The following is an 18,945-nucleotide window of genomic DNA, read 5'->3' on the forward strand; positions in this document are numbered from 1 at the left end:
ACAATTATCCAATTATAGTGATTGTACATTTTTTAATTCTACATGTCTCAGCATGTTTGACCAAAATGCCATCAAAAGTTTCTTGTCCACTAAGATCAATTTACATTTAGTGCATGAAAAAACCAGCCACCAACTACTCAATAATAGAGTTTGCACAAGTTATCTACCAACACTACAAATCTCTTGAGCATTCATGACCAGATTACTTGACACTAAGTTTTGAAACAAAAGGATCTGACTAATTAACCATCTAGGTCCATGTAATATGGACCATATTCTTCATTTATTTCAGCAAAAGGAAACCACAATGACATGAAAAGAATATGTTAGGCCAATGGAGGCACATATAAATTGGCTCGGACAACACTGTTATAATAATATAAAAAATGGTAGACACCAAGGCTTATATAGGATGGTGGTGTCAGAATCAATTTGAACGCATATTAATCATTCATTTAGATGCCTACTACCTCTCGTCATCATAATTGATTGTCCTACTGAATACATATTACCTCCCACCAGCGCTGTAGGGTTCATCCAACCCTAACGTTTAGACAGATGGAAGACCAACTTGTGCACATGACCTTCACTATTTTGTTGGGTACATACCACCTTCTGCCAACACAAATATCAAGGTTACTATACCACCAAAACTTATGCAGATGGAAGAAATGACCTGCCAAGCTGGTCTAGACATTACTATTATTTTCTTTTTTTAAAAAAGAAGAAAAAAAGAAGATGACAATCAATGTTATAATAATTGGAAAATTGACAACCAACTGAGGCTTATATATCCAAGACTCAAGTATTGGAACTTCTAGTGAGTTATGCAATATAAAACCTTAAAATCTCAAATTATTCCAGATAAAAAGTCATCACAAGTTCTTGAAAGCTGACTCATGAGTAGGTTTCTGTGGGGTAAGTTTTGCCAATAGCGCCTTGTTGGGACAATGCTCGGCATCAACAAAATAGAAGTTTCCATTAGCCTTGAATGTTACGTAAGGTCTATTGGTGTCAGGATGCTTGATATCTGCAAACTTAATCGTCTTTGGCATAAAAGTTGCCAGCCAAGACATCATCTCCACTTCAAAAGAATCTGAACCTGGCTTCCATCTCAGTTTATGAATATAAGGACTCACAAACCAGTGAAGCGCAGCGGTAGTAGAAGCACTGAAGAATATAACAGTAGATGCAACTGCTCCCTTGAGTATCACATTCGAATCAGTAGATGACATGAAGGTTACGACAGGGCCTAAAGACACAGAGAGGCAACAGGTTGAAAGGGACAGAAGCTTCACATTTTTTATCGTGTTTGAGATAGGACCATAGTAGACAACTCCACCATCCTTTTCATCATTTCCTCCTTCTCCTCCTTTGCGAGGCCCTATGCTGATCTTGTTGTCGTCTTGTGATGTTGCAGACTGTGATAGCCACCTTTTACGAATAGCAGCTAGATGTGTCACACGACTAGGGTCAGTTTTGGTACCACTGACAAGTGACCTAGTTCCATAACTAGCCAGATGACCACCTGAAAAGGTATTGGGGAATAACGAGCAGAGAGCTTGAGCACAATCATCAGGAACAAGTCATAAAATAAACTTGAGTAAACAAACCAGATGCAGATTGTAGAAGCGGTACAGCAAAAAAGTTCTTCCAATATATCGTGATTTCTTTCAAGTATTTACTAGAGTTGAAATACGATTTTACCACCATAAACACATGAATGTTCAACATTTCTCCTGATAAATAGTTATACCAAACTTTGTTCAATTCTTACTTCATTAAATATAAGATTGTTCCCTACAAAATGGATGGGATATTGCAGCTAAAATAAGCCGTCAATGATTTGATCTGAAGATTTGCCTATTATTGGCTAAAATTTGACATTCAAATGTAAATGGATTTCATCAAGGAAAGACAGAAAAAGCTGAGGAAGGCCAAAATAAGCAATTTCATCAAAGAAAAAGGCTACAGTACAGCATTTGACAACCTGAAAGCAGAAAATTTAGCTTAGCAACTGAAAAAGAAAGTTATAAGAAAAAGAATCTACAACAATGAACTTTGGTAAACCAGAAATTCCATTCCTTTAAAGTTTAACAACAAAGAATTATGTTTTCCTTGTCAGCAAATGTGTTTCAACTTGAAAAGTCTCAAGGTCAAATATGAATAACAGCGTAAAGTAATACTCATTCATTTGTCAATTCCCAAATGCAAAAATTATGGAAGTAAAGGACTCTAACATCTAGTAAAGCAGAAACTAGATTCATGATCAACACATTATAACAGGGAGGATCGAGGGACCAAAAAGATAACGGGATACTGGTAGCCGCGCTCGGTGGATCAGTATTAAAAAATGTGTATAACATGAAGATGGTGATCGTTGCATACTCTCTCCCAAAACCTTCAGAGTTATAACCCCTGAAAGACATTTTCAACACATGCACACAATTTTCTCCTGCTTACTTGCCACATTAAGCAATCCACTTTTTCTCCCAACTCAGGTGATCAAAAGCTGGCACTATATAACAATTATGTTATTTCAATTTCCCATTGATAGGAAAATCCAATATTTTAAGTCACTGTGTTCAGAGTACCATCATACCACTAATCTTCAACGTGAATATATATATATATACAGAGGAGGATCTAGAGTACAACATGTGGGTTCACGGAATCAAATAGTTTTTGCTTAAACCCTGAGAAGTCCATTAAATATCTATAAATAGTTAACTGTGAACACCATTGCTATTGTAGTATTGACTTGATGTCATTGAAGAAACTCAACAACAACAAGACCCTCTACTCAAGCAACGGATAACAAGGCAGTTTGAAAAAGAGAATATAGCAGTAAATAAGACGCAACATATTATAGAGAAAGCCTAACATAACATTCAGAGAAAAACAAAGTGAAAACTAAAGCACACGAAACGTCGGGTATTAACCAAAATCAAAGGAACTTATACTACCAGAGTACCAATATGCAAGGAGAAATCAGTATTGAGCCCCAAACTACAAAAACGACACAATGCTCACCTAACTCTAACCTTCTATACTAATCCGCGACCTCCATACTCTCCTATCTAATGTCATGTCATCAATAAGCTGAAAACATGTCATGTCATATCATCTCCTATCTAATCGAACTCATAAACTTCAAATACTGAATTCCTCACTACAGGTAACACATAACACCCCCCACCAGCTGAAGGGACATTGGACCTTGTTTCCATTTGAGAAAAAACAATAGCATGAAATTATACAGTTTTTTAACAAGATTAACAAAAGGGTGTTACTTTCTTTCATTTTCTTTCAAAACCAACAATTATACATACAGATACAACAGAAAATTGAAACAGAAGCAGCAAATTATACAGAAATGAAACTGCTTTGATTAAATTAAACACGAACCTGAATGAAAATTGGTGGATTTTAGAATATTTGCTTGAGATCGAACCAAGTGAAAAAGGGTTCGTCTTGCCATTGACAAATTTCTGATGCAAAAACCCCACAACTGGGATCTCTCTGCTTTTCACTAGGGTTTTGGGGTTTTCTTCGTTAGATTGGCTACTGAGTTATCTCAAAGGCTATTTGTGAACGGAGAAACGAATTGGGCATTTGGTCTAGTGGTATGATTCTCGCTTAGGGTGCGAGAGGTCCCGAGTTCAATTCTCGGAATGCCCCTTGATTCTTTTTCTCATTTTTCGGTCCCGAGAGGTTATTATTTGTTGTTGCTACTATTTGGAATGCCCCCTTATTCTTTTTCTCATTTTCATTCTCGGTCTCGAGAGGTTATTCTTTGTAAATATATGATATTGTCATGTTTTACTTGAATTTATTATTTGTTGTTGTTACTATTCTAATATTTGATGTTGTCATGTTCTCGAGAGGTTATTATTTGTTGTTGCTGCTATTTGGGATGCCCCCTTATTCTTTTTCTCATTTTCACTCTCGGTCCCGAGAGGTTATTATTTGTTGTTGCTATTGTTTTTATATTTGATACTGTCATGTTTTACTTGAATTGAGGTCTATCAAGTTATTATTTATTGTTGCATGCTACTATTCTTATATTTGATGTTGTCATGTTTTACTTGAATTCAGGTCTATCGAATACAATCTCTCCATTTTCACAAGGTAGGGATTTTTATACTTAATGTTAAGATGTTTTTCTTGAGTTAAGATCTGTTGAAAATGCTATTTTTATCTTCACAAGATAAGGATACGACTACGTAACATTCTCCTTCCCAAACTTCTATTATTTGTTGTTGCTACTATTCTTGAACTTGATGTTGATATGTTTTACTTGAATTGAGGTCTATCAAAAACAATATCTCCACCTTCACGAGTTAAGAAGTAGGATTACGTAATACTGTCCTTCCCAGACTTCACTGGTAAGATTTTCCCATATGTGTTATTATTGTATTTCACTCCCCATATTTTGAGGAATATTAAATTTTATTTTTTACTATTAGTTTGGAGTTTAATCATTTAGTATTCAAAATCAACTAATTAAACTAGTTCAATTTCAATTTTCCTCTATGGAGTATGAGTTAGAGATTATGGACCATTTCCCCTCTAGAATTGTCAATACAAGAAATTAGCCATGAAATATTAATGCCTATTTCATTTAAAATAATATATAAAAAGTCAACTATTATATTTACTTCTCAACAAATAATTATGAATAAAAGTTCCATACAACTTAAATTCTAAAGCATTAAAGGACTCTTTTTGACTTTTTAAGATATAATCATATCATTCTCTAATAAGTAGATCATCAAAATTTAGCGTTAAACTATATAATAATATACTACCTGAAATTTAATTATTAAACATTTCTATCACTTTAAGGACAACCAAAAATAACCATACAATTATTTTCTTACTATTATTATTTTCTTTTTATTATTATTATTTGACCCCACTTATTTTTTAAAAAAAATTCAACAAAAGTAGGAGTAATTGGTTAGTTATTCTTTAATTAGTCAAAAAAGCCCGCGTAGAGACATATTCTCATTTGGCGTGTGGTCAACACGCCGTCGTTTTGCTCTTTCTCTTCACCTACGCATCAACTACTCCATCTTCTTTGATCCTTTTCTTCATCTCATTTCTCTCTTTATTCACAAAATTTCTTCCTCTGAGTTTTCATACAAGTTTTTTCTGTCTTGAGGTACGGTTTTTTTTGTTTAATTTCAATGTATCAAGATTTAATTGTTTGGTAGTTTCAGTGTTTTTTTAATGTTTGATTTAAGTTGTTGGTTGAATTTGAGAATTGGGTATTGATTATTAGTGTTTTATATTAATGGGTTTTGCTTAAAAGATGAATCTTTGATGTTGGAATGAAAAGGGTCCAATTGGGTATAGCTAACTTCAATGAGTTTGGAGTATATTTTTGTAGTTATTGTTTTGTTATATTGGAAATGAGTTATTGTTGTTGAGCTGAAAGGGTATTGATTTTTAGTGTTTTTTAGTAATGGGTTTTGCTTAAAAGTTGAATCTTTGATATTGGAATGAAAAGGGTCTAATTGGGTATAGCTAACTTCAATGAGTTTGGAGTTTATTTTTGTAGTTATTGTTTTGTTATATTGGATATGGGTTTTTGTGTTTGAGCTGAAATTTGATCTGTATTGATGTATGAATTGCATAATTGCATACAGAGTGTTGTACTTCAATCTGAGAATTGTTTGTTTTTCTCTTTTTTTGGCTACAGTTACTGTTTAGCTATTTTGTTTGGGTGATTACAGTGTTTTGTTTGATTTAAGTTGTTGGTCGAATTTGGGAACTGGGTATTGATTCTTATTGCTTTTTATTAATGGGTTTTGCTTAAAAGACAAATCTTTGATATTGGAAATGAAAAGGGGTCCAAATGGAGCAAAAGGGATATGGAGGATTCATACAGCTGGCCCCAATTAGTTTAAGATTAGGTCATAGTAGTTATTGGTGTTGTTATATTGCAAATGGATTTTTGTGTTTGAGCTGATATTTGATCTGTATTCATTCTTTGGAAGTATTAGGTTGGCTTAACAAATGGTTGAGCTTCTTTTTGAATATTTTGGTTAAAAGACTTGCTGATGAAAACTGGTAATCAAAGTTTATTGAGATTTAAGACTACTAGGTCAAAACTCCTGTTTATAAGAATTGTATACATGAACGCGAACCTTATATATAGTATTCCGGTTTCAAGATATATATATATCAACGGCTGGACTCTTTTCTGGACTTCCTTAATGTTGATATTATCAAAAAGTGGTTGGCTTGTGATTCCTTGTCCTCATGCTTGCTTTGTTAATTGTCTCTTGAAGATTCTGTTGCTCAAATTTATTTTGATTTTTGTCTTTGTCATCCTTCTTCCAGTAAAATGGATTTTTTCTCTAGGAATACAAGTGATGACTCTTCAGGTTTCCAGCAAGACATTGCTAGGTGCCCATTTTTGACGAATATCAATGAGCCAACTAATTTTTCCTTCTCAAGCCCCATTGGTTTTCCCATTCCAGTAAGTTGTTAATTGATCACTTATATGCAGAAGAACTTTTCTTTGCATCTTTGTAAAATAGTTTGCATGTTGCTGAATCAATCCTGCTAAGGCCTCTCATTTTTGTCTGCCACATTGGTGGGGTGACCATGTCCCTGTCATTCTAAATTGATGTGAAGTCTTTCTCATGATAGCTGCTGCACCTGAATCAGGTACGTGGAGGAAAAGGTCCTATCTTCGAGGATGGTCCTAACTTTGACATGGCATTCAGGCTTTTCCATGGCCAGAATGGTGCTGTCCCACTTTCTGGGAGACTGTCCATTACGAATGAGAAACCAGATCCTGAACCTGCAGCTCGTCATTTCAACCCTTTGGTGGCAAAGGCAGCTACCATAAGTCTCTCATCTTTTGGATTTGGAGGACCATTTGGTTTTGATTCATTCTCTGAGAAGTGGAAGAATCAAAAGAAGAAGTCTGAGTCATCCAAAAGACAGGTTTGAGCCATTTCCTTTCTGTTTTGTATCTCCCAAATTTCTCAATATGTCAAAACGGTTGAATTTCATTGCAACTTCTGAAATATGACTTTGTCAAATGTTCATGGTCCAGTGAAACACTTTATTTGACTTCTTGATAGCAATATGTCAAAATTGTTAATTTTCGTACAACTCTTGAAATATGATTGTTGGTGGACTTGAGAAACTTTTCATAATTGATAGAATAACCAAAACTCAGTCATATTGTTCTTGCTAACCATCATTTTGGATCTATCAGGGAGGAGATTCAGAACATGAAGCACTAAGCAATGAGTGGTTGCAGAATGGGAATTGTCCTATTGCGAAGTCGTACCGTGCTGTAAGTACTGTCCTTCCTCTTGTAGCAAAGGTTTTTCAGCCCCCTCCTGGTGTGAAACTCAAGTGCCCCCCTGCTATAGTAGCTGCCCGAGCTGCTCTATCACGGACAGCCTTTGCGAAAAACTTGCGACCACAACCTTTGCCTGCAAAAGTATTAGTGATTGGTGTTTTGGGCATGGCAGCAAATATTCCTTTAGGCGTATGGAGAGAACACACTGAAAAATTTTCACCATCTTGGTTTGCAGCTGTACATGCAGCTGTGCCATTCATAGCCATTCTGAGGAAGTCCATTTTGATGCCTAAAGCGGCTATGGCGTTTACCATTGGAGCATCTGTTCTGGGGCAAGTGATAGGCTCAAGGGCAGAACGACTTCGGCTCAAAACAGTTGCAGCTAGGGAACTGGTTCCTACGGAAAGCTCTACTCCAGGACACATCCATCTAGTCGTTGATGGAGCTAGAGGGGGACACTGCAACGAGATTGTTGCTTCGAACAAGGTTCCTTTGCATGCCAGTTTCCTTTCACCAGCTAGTGTAGTTAGCTGATGCTTGGCATCTATAATGTTGTATTGATTAACCCAATGCAGGATGTGCCTGCATCTATTCTTTGCATTTGTTGTAGTCCATGGGCAAAGTTCAGCCTTAGAGAGAGAAGTGTGAGGATGAGCATTATTCTTGTTTGGTGAGAGTTCGTATATTTGTGAAGTACCAATAATATTTGAGTGTGTTTCATGTGCCAAAATATACCAAAGTGATTTTCTTTTTATGATTTCGGTTTGAATATCAAAAAATTTCCAAGTATTTAACAATAACGATGTTCCTCTCAGTGTCGGAGCCAGGAATTCATAGCGCCACGCCACACCTATAGCAATATTTGAACCTCTTTACCAAACAACAACTACTAGACTAAGGATACACAAAAAGTCCATTCCATTAGAAATCTATTAGTACATGGGAGAGTTTTACAAGGTGTTTTTGGCTAATATATATGATGGTACAATTCAATTAGGGAAAATGCCTTTAGGGATAACAACATCCCCAATGTTGTTGTGCCATGGGTCAGCCAAGTGAGTTGCCAAGTTCTCCAATGGTCCTGTTCCTGGATATGCTGATTGTTGTACACAAAATCCCACAAATGCCAACAATGCAAGACGACCTAACCACAGATAATCATTCATAAAAAGTGAGATTGATATTGTCAGCATATATAACTTAAAATCCGTCAAGAGGAGTGAGTTAATAGTCTAACCATTCTTGATTTCCTTGACTTTGAGTTCTTCAAATTTAGCAGGGTCTTTAGAGTAACCCAATGGGTCAAAAGCTCCACCAGGGTACTTCTTCTTTTCTGAATCTTTTTCCATACTCCTTTGGTGCTCTACAAAGGCTATGGCTAAAAATTCAATAACCAAAATAGTTGGAAGTGTTCCCCATGGAACAGGCTGGCCCAAATATGTAGCTTGTCCTCCAGGAATGGCTGCCCATTCTTGGGCCTTGACCCAATTGCCTAAGCCCAATGCCTCTGGTACTAGGATTCCGGGCTGCAAAAATTGTAAACAAGGAATTTCGTTAAGAGTGTTCAAGATATAACGTATAAAGACTAAGCTTTATAGTAGAGAAAAAGAAGCTTACAACAGCAAGCATAGCCCATCTGCAATGAATAAGTTCAGATTCTTTGTATCTTTCCAAATTTTCTGGTACTTCTCCAAAACCAAGTGGGTCAAATCCAAAATCTCTGCATTTATATATTTACAAATTAAAACTTGCATAATAATAGTAATACAAATTTATACGTTTCAAAATGTTTGACGTTAATTCTACTTATATAACCATCATAACTTTCAAAAATTAAAAACCATTAAGTTATCCAACTTTATATAACTAACGACTTAAATATTGTGTCAGATCACACATCATCACATAAAATGAAACGAAGGGAGTACTACTACTTACCCGGGGGCTGAGCCATCGAGGTAGGATGGACGGGGCTGCCCGGGCATCCAATCGGAGGACATGGAGAATCGAGACATGGAGTTGGTAGCTCCGACGGACACCGGCATCGCCGCGGCGAATTTGGACTTGGAAGAAGAGAGAAAAGAGGGGCAAACAGCTGGAATACCACAACTCATCAATGTATTAGAAGCCATCTCTTCTTCCTCTTTTTTTTTTTTGGTAATTAAAAGATGTACAAAAAAAGTTGGATATGAGTAGAGAAGAAAGAAGAAAATGGATATGAGAATGAAAAAAAATTGGTGTAATTGTGGAGTGTATAAGGAGGGAGTTTGAGATATAGGCAAATCTGAATTTTGATTGTTATTGGCTAAAGAGACTGGTTTCTGTTTTGTGATTGGTCCACGTGGAAGAAGAAGTGGATATTTTTGAAGGATATGTGATGTTGCTTTTGTGGCTAAGGTTGTCCTAGTGGGAGGAAATATCATATTTGGGGGTTATGATAAGTTTACATCAATCAAATTCGTTAATCATTGATTAGAACATGATTATGCTATATAAGCTTACAAGTTAATATTGACAATGGAATTTACATCTTAAGTTTCTTCTATTTTTGGTGGGGGTATGGGGATTAATCACGAAGGAGCCGATATCCGGTTCGACTAATTTAGATACGCATATCCATCAGGTAGAAACTTATCCATACTATGTTTACACCAAAGCAATGTAATTTAACATGGTTACTTAGTAAGTAATTAGGTGAAAATGAGTATTGTTTAATTATCCTTAGTTTGGTATAAATGCTGAATGAAGTAAGTGTATAACCGTCACATAGAGCCCATTAAGAGGGAGGACTCCCTACTAATCTACTAGATATTTCTCTATTCACGAGGTTTGAACCTGATACCTTAGGTTAAGGATGGATTGCACCATATATCCGGGGGTTACAACTTTTTAAGTTAAAAAGTACAGCTGACAAATCACACACTTGGCCAGCAATTTTCATACATCCATGAAAAGTTTAATCCTACTAAAAAAAGTTGTTGATGCACTATGTCTGAATCTTAGAGCTCTTGTCATTGCAAAAATCATAAAAAGTAGTTCTCTTGAACAGTATATTGCTAAACAGAACCGCGACGATATCAGAAACTTTCCTACAGCATGAAACTCAAGGCTATCTGAGTATTTTAGAAGAACCAGATGCAGGTCAATCAATTGCCAGTTTACAAGTATACAGATCTTTGTTGAGGATTAGATGTTCCCAGAATGTACGTTGTCACCGATTTGCACCACCATCTGAATCGTGAGGCTGCTAAAATTCATCATCTGGTTTCACGATATTCACATCCTCGAATTCATTGTCATCTAAAAGCAGGAAAGATGCACAGTTATAATGCGCAAAGATTGACCAAAATGCATATCGTAAAGCTAAAAGTTAGAACAGAATAGTATAAAATCAAATGCAAATTTTCAAAAATTGAAAAGCTCTTGGGAGGGACATGAAGATCACAACCAAAAAGCTAAACAAGTTTAACCTCAAAATCACCATAACAATCAAAAGCACTACCGGTTTTCTTGTAATTTTGGACATGTGAGGCTGCATGCTTGCATTGCCACTAGAAGTTCAAAAGATTCCAGTCCCAAGATAGGATCAAGACTAGATAGAAGTTCAAATGGTTCCTGTGACGCTCATGATGGAGGGCGAGTCACATAGAAGGATTGGCAGGTTTCTAGGCTGCCAAGCTTCTGAAGGAGTGCACATATTACCTTCAGCGAATTCCACATCGAAATGGTAGAGGAAAATGAAGAGTTCTATAAGACATACCACAAGTTCATATGGTATGGCCTCTTTTGGGCTCGATGATGACGTAGCCCAAGGGAGAATTCCATGAGGCCTGTAGGTCAAAACGGACAATATGTGCCATGGGCTTGGGTCGTGACACTTTCGGTACCAAGATAGGATCAAGTCCTAAAGCAAACTATGGAGGTTTATGCTTGTCTAGTCAATGAATACTTAATGCTGATATTCTGAGATATGGATGAATGGGAATAAACAGAACAAACAGGAAGCTTTTAAAGAGGCTGCAAAGGACAAGAAAGAGGAGCATTTATAGTGAAGGAAACCGGTGTTAGGCATCACATGCCCTCCTCTTGAAAGAAAGAACTCGATTCTGTCTTTTCCCTTCCACCCTTTCTTCCTATTCTTAATTTTACTTTCAAAATTATACACTTTGTAAAGACACGTTTCTCCCAATATCTCTCCTACGTTCTCATAGTATTAATAATAAACTACATTTTTGCCGTATTCCAGTTAATCCAAATCAAATAAGCACATGCACTATCATTTCCTGTCAGTACAAAAAAGTATATGCAGCTATTCCAATCATCCACTCCACTCAATGTTTTCCTTACTCAGACCTAAATATAAATAGCTAGTACTCCCTCACTTCCACTTAGATAGGTCTTCTTTTCTTTTTCACTGTGTTGATAATTCCTTATTTTCATTTTGGGTAGTGATGAACAAAGAATTCACTTAAAATTAATGCGCCAAAACCCATAACACTTTAAAACTAACCTTATTTTTTTGCTGTAAACAAAACTGAATAGAGGAAGTTGAGGAGTTGGTTGATTTCCTAGGTACTTTGTAAAGTTTAGATTTGAATCTCACTCCCCTGTAACATGTTTCAGATGGTGGACAGCATTTCTAATGCTGAAGAATACAACAGTACTAATTCTCAAAAAAATGAAAACTCTTAAATAGACTTCCCACCTACCTAAGGATTTGTTTCTTACTCGACATTAAACTCCTTGAAGTTTAAAAGGAAGATTAATCTCCTTGAACAGATGCTACAAACATATTTATAACAATTTGGAAGCTCGTGATAATGAGAAAGCAAGGAAAGTGTACTCCACTTGGCCATCACGAAGTAACAAGGATAAATCTACCAGCTTATCAGGCCTCTTTCCAGTTCACCTAAAATGAGCTAGGCTCTTCTTTGTATTTTGTTCAGTTAATAACCCTTTCTCCATAATGTTGATTCAGTGATTCCCCTTACTAAGTATTTCCATTGAAATAAGGTCAATCTCCTTTAGGTCATCCATGACATCACCAACCTCCACTCGCGTTTGTTGAATTAAAATACTTCACAGCCTATCCTTTCCATGTGAATTGCAGTTGCATCCCACATATGAAACTCCTATATATTCATTTAATTTAACTTACATGCCCGCATGAGAGGAGGTGGAAGTGAAGATCAATGCACTAGTCATACCCAGAAGGGAAAGCTTCAAATATCTTGGGTCCATTATTCAAGGTAAACCTTGGTGTTAATTTTGTTTCTTCATTATTGTCATGGATTACCACACATTCTTATGGTATATCTTCCCAAATCTATACCTATCAGCTTTTGTGGCTGATTTCCCTAGGATTTCTCTAGGGTGATTCTTGAGTAAGGCATTTCTAATCGAGATAAGAAATGAGTCCCACCAAAGCTAGAGACACAGATAGCCAATGATTATTCACACGAAACAAAAGTTCATTCATCTTGAGCATTTCTTGCCCACCAGCGATTCTTTGGAAGTAACATAAAAGTACATTTGGGGAATGAGGAGATGAATTAGAGGCAGTCAAGAACAAACAAATTGATTTACGAAACAAAATTATCAGCTAATCAACTACAGAAATATCCACTAAAACTGGGAAAAGACAAATGCAACAGGGATGAGAACCTTTTCTCAGAGTCAGCGCCACCACAGCGTCATTTTCAACCTGGAAAGTGTTCAAAAACATTAAAAAAGAACAAATAATGCCATAAACTTGGATTATATAAATAAGTAAAGATAATCTGCTTGAGAAAAATACTTCATGAACCTCATGGACTTATTTCTTGTTATCGACGTATACTCATGTGACTCTCTCCATCACATTATAGATGTCATAGGGGTATCAAAGTAGGAATATAACATTAATCTAAAATGGATGTAAATTGAGTGTGAAAACACAATTATCCTGTTACAATGTACATGTAAAGTTAAAAGAGCTCATTTTCTTAGTAAGGTGAACAAGTTTACCAATAGTGGGGAAAAACGGCGCCAAAAGGTAGAGAATCTACAACATAATATGATCCTTTTTTGATGAAGAACATAATATGATCCTCTATGAACAACCCCAATCTTCTACAGAAGTACTTCCATCTGCCTAAGTCTTGGTGGGTGGATACATGGTATCAATATTGGTGAGAAGTATCCGGTACCTAATGGAATAATCAAAGTATGTGGAAGCTGACCTAGACACTACCGTCATCCAAAAAGAAACCCAATTTTTATACACACAAGGACTTCATGGGTCACCAAAAAGAAACAAGAAATGAAAGGTTATTCCTCACATGTAAATAGCCGTTCTCCATCCCATTTACCGGTTGATCCCTTAAAAGAGCTCTAATAATGTGTATTGCTGTTAATATGATATTAAAAAGAGTATTGAAAAGTTTAAAAGAAGTACAATTTGTTTTCAATTATGTGGTTGCCAGTTTTAGAACAGACCAAAAGGGAAAGTTGGACAGGTCATTGGCAATAGAAGTAGAATCTGTATCTGTATGGATACAATTGATAAAAAGAGACTCAAAATCTGCTGATTACCCAAACTATAGACGATATTATATTTTCTAATTGTACCAACAGATCATATGATATCATGAAAAATGATGATGATAAGTATGGACAAAATTTACCTTCTGATCAGCTAGGGACTTCGAGTCTTCCAACACATCTCCAGCAGGCATCAGGACTAATTGCTGATCATTAGCAGGTTGATCTATGAGGTTAGACAATTTCTCCTTCATTTGTAGAATTGTCTCAGTTGGGTCACATTGAATAAAGTAGGTGGTCTTATTACGCTTCACACGGATATACATTGCCTGCATAGAGAAAAGAGAGATTAAAGAACCAAATTGATTTACAGTATGGAAATAATCCATCAGCGTCACATTCTCTTTGAAGTTACCTATGCTTCTAGTTGATGTTCAAATACACGCTAAGATATTATTATACTCGGTAGTGGTTCCATTAGTTTTTAGGTTTATATGCTATTATCTAGATCCATCATCCATGTGGCATGTCGTTCCTTGGTTTTTTGAAGGTTATATCCATCTTAATTTGCATATTTTCATTGTTTTTGAGTCTGGTGATAATACAAACAAACAGTCAACAATTTATTTGTCCCAACAGTGTAACTTCCAAAAGAGTTCGGCTTTGTGAAGATTGGCAAATATTAGCTTAATGCCATATTTATTGTATAAACCCCTGGTGATTGCCACTCATACTTGCTCTGCCAGACTTACATAGTGATCATAAACAAGAAAGTAACACTAATACTAATCATGTAATAAATACTTATATTTGTCTAAAGGAAAATTTTAATGTTTACTTCCAGGCATTTTCTGCCCATATATATAAGTATATTCATCTTATTTATCACCTCCAAAAAAGTTCAATTGTCTTCTCACTCTGTGTATTGACATTTGACATAAGTACATAACATTATAAAGCAAGCTTCGAAGAAGGAGGTGTACTCAGAGGCTCCGACCAGATGGACTATAGTCCTCCCTCTCTCTCTTGTGTTTGTCTGAAAAGGTGATCATGGACAAATAAATTGGCAGCATTGAAATTTAGATAAAGTGGAGTCCTCCTGCTCTTTCCAACGGTACATCAAGCCATAATCTTTCTGCTAATTGCACTTAAATCATTCTTCTCCATTCTTCTTCATGTATGTATTACCCTTGAATGAGTAAAGATCCATTTATGAAGAGTATATGCATAATGTGCATTTACTTGGTAAAATACATGCACATACTGAAACATAAAAATTGGGTTACGCCGAGAAGTTGTCAAGCATCCTAAACTAAGCCATCTCCTTAACCACTCAACCCAAGGCTTGCAAGTACTCAAACAATAGTTGCTTCTTTGTAAAACTATGGTAAGTGAAGGTGTTAAAACAGCACGTGGTAGACCTAAAATCACAAGGAAGTTGTCTCGAAAGACCTACAAAACCTAGGTATCAATGCAAACTTGGCATCAATATAAAAATTTTAGCTAAATATAGGGCACACTGGAAGAAAAAGATCCAGATACATGATATCTACTAGTTGAGAATACGTTCTAGGTTTGTTAGAGAACTTCTATTATTATTATTACTATTATTATTATTTGTATATATATACTTATTTGTATATATATGAAACTTATATTTCACTTTATTTATTTAAAGCGATGATGATTTGACATGAGCTTAAATGAAGAAGAAGAGATTCATATAGCCGAGCCCAACTTGATTGAGTCATAGTAGTAATTGTTGCTGTTGAGGTTCCTTTCTCAACTTAAGAAGGAATTGGAGTTCTTGTATTTTCTTTAATCCAGAAAAACAAGCAATAGAATATCCAGTCGACCTCGGGTAGCACTACCTAACTGGTTGGGCTCAATCTATGCTTAACTCTAAGCTCAGAGATTTGTCTATTCATAACCTATTATGCTGAAATTCTCAGCTAAATTCCCACGTCAACCAGAAAAAAAAGGAGAACACTATCAAGGAGCAAAGCTAATAAGAAACTGCCCTCTATGATCAAACACCATTTGTTGGCAAACAGAAAAGCATGCTAGTAATCATCTTCGTCCAGAGTAACCACTAAAATTGGAAACCAAATGCATCGGAGCAAATAATTCACCTAATAGCATCCAAACTAACGAGTATTTTGAGAGAAAGAACTCATAAGTACTAATAACGTAGTGCAATTGAGGGCAGTTTTTCCTCTGTCATAATATATCTAGAAGAAGACTTCTTAAAAGTAAAACCCAAAATTTGTAAACCTCATGGCAATACAATATTAAATATTAAGGCTCAAACAGCAATCATATGAACAGCTTATCCACATAGTACAATCAATCAAGTATCTCACTGGCTCGCTCCCACTTATTTGGGGTCTGCTATATTATGATTGGATATAAAATTAGTTACAGGTCAGCCAAACACAATAACTTTGGCTCAAATCTTGTATATGCCTTCGGCAAAATGAAGATAAAATTGATACTGACTCCTTGGAATTTGGTAGCCTCAACTCCATTAACAAGTAACAACTACTTATTCAATACTTTTTCGCTTTACACCCATTATCTCAAGTTTTTGAACAAACTAATCCATTGCCACAAATAGTTCACCAGAGAAAATTAAGTTCCCCACCCACCCCCAACCCCCAGAGTGAACATTTCCAGAATTATACAGAGGAAAAGAAATAGACCCAAATCAAATAGATATATGAGCAACAAAACGGAGATCATATCAATACTGACTCCTCAAAATTTGCTAAGTTCAATTCCATTAACAACTACTTATGAATCCATTTTCCGCTTTACATCCATAATCTCAAGTTCTAGACCAAACCAATTCATTGACACAATTACACAAACAGTTCATGGGAGAAAATTAAGTCCCCCACCCAAACCCCAGATGAGCATTTCCAAAATTATACACAGAAAAGAAGTATACCCAAATCAACTAGACATACGAGAAGTAAAATTGAGATAAAATTATGGCATACACCTACATTGAAACACACACATCACCCCAACACCCATCCAGGTGATCATTTCCAGAATCATACAGAGGAAATGAAGTATACCCAAATCAACTAGACATATGAGAAGTAAAATTGAGATAAAATTATGGCATACACCTATACTGAAACACACACACATCACCCCCACCCACAAATGAGCATTTCCAGAATTATACAGAGTAAATGAAGTACACCCAAATCAACTAGATATATGAGTAGCAAAATGGAGATAAAATTATGCCAAATACCTATAAAAACACACACACATACATCACCCCCCACCCCCAAAAAAGCATTTCCAGGATTGTACAGAGGAAATGAAGTGTTCCCAAATCAACTAGACATATGAGAAGTAAAATTATGGCATGTACCTACACTGAAACACACACACACAGATCAAAATTGATAAGAAAAATTCAAGAATGCAAAATGGGTATTGACAAGAAATTGAAACAATCAAAGGGGAATTAAAGGAAAACACTAAGAACAAACCATGGTGTCTATCGTCGGTGATTCTTCTTCTTCTTGTCCAAAAAAAAATTGATCTTTGGCTTTGGGGTTTCTTCAAGCTAAATGTCGGTTTTTAGGTGGCAAAGCTAAGGCGTTAAATAAGAATTGGCCCTTTAAGATTGAGAGTAAATCAATTTGACCCCTATTATTTATGAAATGAAATTTTCGGTGTCTAAATTTTTACTAAACTTTATCCTATCCGGTGTTCGATATCGTATCTTGACTTTGAGTGTTGTAATGTAAAAACCTTGGTAGGGAGTGTTAGTGAATTAGTCGAGTTCCTTTGGTGATTATTTTGTCCCATTTTTTTTATCCCTAATGCTAAATTCAATTTATTTTTCTAAACATAAATTTCAAATACTTTTACTTGACAAAATGAGAAATTTATGTATACATATGTTATGTATTAGAATGAATTAAGTTTTTTTCTCTTAATGATGACGGCGTTAGAATCAGTTTACACACATTATGATAATTTTTCACCATGTGTGTGTAATTGTCTCTTATTAACACATGTATAGAATAATTTTGTTTCAAACAAACTTAAGAGACCGCTCGGTAATTATCGAAATTAAGAGAGTATCACAATATAAAATTTGAGATTAAATTTATTTGGTGTTTGTCCGTAGGTATAATTAACTAAAATCAAGATAATATATAACTCAATTAAGATTTTATCTATCTCATATAAATAGGCGGTGGGACTATAATTTCAAAATTATAATTGGGATAATCTTGTTTATCATACAACATAAATTCAATAACAGATAGAAGGATTGTTATATTAGAGAATTTTTGGACTATAGTTATTTTTGACTCGCTAAAGATTTTGTCGACTACTATACCCTCTTTTGTCTCTGGGTGGTGAATGTATCTAGCGAAAATCTTTCCTTGTTTGAATGTTGTCGTTCACTTTTAAAGTTATGTAATCTCAAGATGCTACTGAGTGAACAGATTTTATCAATTAGAAAGATTGCCTGGGGATTTTCGGACTATGCTTATTTTCAACTCGCTAAAGATTATGTTGGCTACTACACCCTCTTTTGTCTCTGAACGTGACGTTTGTATTCAACGAAAATATTTCCTTATTTGAATTCTGTCATTCACTTTTAAAGTTACGTCATCTCAAAATACTGCCTAGTGAATGAATCTTATCGAACTGATCGTCATGACAAACAATTATTTTGTATAGTTTACATTATCAGCTTGAGAACTCAACACATACCCTATCACATTATCAAAACTAACAACTAGAGTTTGAGTAATATAGCATAGAATCTAATATTTCATAAAAGAATTAAAATGAATATAACTCATATGTAATGAGATAGAGTTATCCACATATAAAAGACCAATTTTCTATCCTCACACCACTATGAAAACTGAACAAATTATGATATTCAACATGCTCTCAATAATTAAAAAAACAGCCAATGCTCTGAAGTGTCAATTTTCACTAGTGAAATTGCAAGAAACCTTTAAGCAATTTATGGTATGACTTAACAAAATGAGTGAAAATTATAAGAGACTAAAATTTAAATTACATCATCAATCATTTTATCT

The 18,945-nt window shown here is 35.3% G+C and overlaps 4 protein-coding genes and 1 non-coding gene across 5 annotated transcripts; 2 read left to right on the forward strand and 3 right to left on the reverse strand.

Annotated features, from left to right (window-relative positions):
* Window positions 1-663: 663 nt before the first annotated feature.
* LOC102585920 (uncharacterized) lies at window positions 664-3,581 on the reverse strand. The gene is made up of 2 exons (XM_006345735.2): window positions 3,409-3,581; window positions 664-1,528 (listed from the first exon to the last, which is right to left on the reverse strand). Exons 1-2 carry the CDS (start codon window positions 3,479-3,481, stop codon window positions 876-878), a joined length of 726 nt encoding a protein of 241 aa, XP_006345797.1. The 5' UTR covers window positions 3,482-3,581; the 3' UTR covers window positions 664-875.
* Window positions 3,582-3,609: 28 nt separating this feature from the next.
* On the forward strand, window positions 3,610-3,681 carry TRNAP-AGG (transfer RNA proline (anticodon AGG)). Its single transcript has one exon. It is a non-coding gene; the product is annotated as a tRNA-Pro (tRNA).
* Window positions 3,682-5,034: 1,353 nt separating this feature from the next.
* Window positions 5,035-8,087, forward strand: LOC102586253 (uncharacterized). Its single transcript, XM_006345736.2, has 4 exons — window positions 5,035-5,167; window positions 6,352-6,490; window positions 6,682-6,963; window positions 7,241-8,087. Exons 2-4 carry the CDS (start codon window positions 6,356-6,358, stop codon window positions 7,862-7,864), a joined length of 1,041 nt encoding a protein of 346 aa, XP_006345798.1. The 5' UTR covers window positions 5,035-5,167; window positions 6,352-6,355; the 3' UTR covers window positions 7,865-8,087.
* A 138-nt stretch (window positions 8,088-8,225) lies between these two features.
* Window positions 8,226-9,555, reverse strand: LOC102586581 (chlorophyll a-b binding protein 6A, chloroplastic). Its single transcript, XM_006345737.2, has 4 exons — window positions 9,269-9,555; window positions 8,948-9,050; window positions 8,568-8,856; window positions 8,226-8,474 (listed from the first exon to the last, which is right to left on the reverse strand). Exons 1-4 carry the CDS (start codon window positions 9,460-9,462, stop codon window positions 8,320-8,322), a joined length of 741 nt encoding a protein of 246 aa, XP_006345799.1. The 5' UTR covers window positions 9,463-9,555; the 3' UTR covers window positions 8,226-8,319.
* A 594-nt stretch (window positions 9,556-10,149) lies between these two features.
* Window positions 10,150-17,471, reverse strand: LOC102586920 (uncharacterized). The gene is made up of 4 exons (XM_006345738.2): window positions 17,365-17,471; window positions 13,996-14,181; window positions 12,995-13,034; window positions 10,150-10,630 (listed from the first exon to the last, which is right to left on the reverse strand). Exons 1-4 carry the CDS (start codon window positions 17,365-17,367, stop codon window positions 10,578-10,580), a joined length of 282 nt encoding a protein of 93 aa, XP_006345800.1. The 5' UTR covers window positions 17,368-17,471; the 3' UTR covers window positions 10,150-10,577.
* Window positions 17,472-18,945: the final 1,474 nt, after the last annotated feature.

Source organism: Solanum tuberosum, unplaced genomic scaffold (genome assembly GCF_000226075.1).
Source record: "Solanum tuberosum cultivar DM 1-3 516 R44 unplaced genomic scaffold, SolTub_3.0 scf00072, whole genome shotgun sequence".
Lineage (NCBI taxonomy): Eukaryota > Viridiplantae > Streptophyta > Magnoliopsida > Solanales > Solanaceae > Solanum > Solanum tuberosum.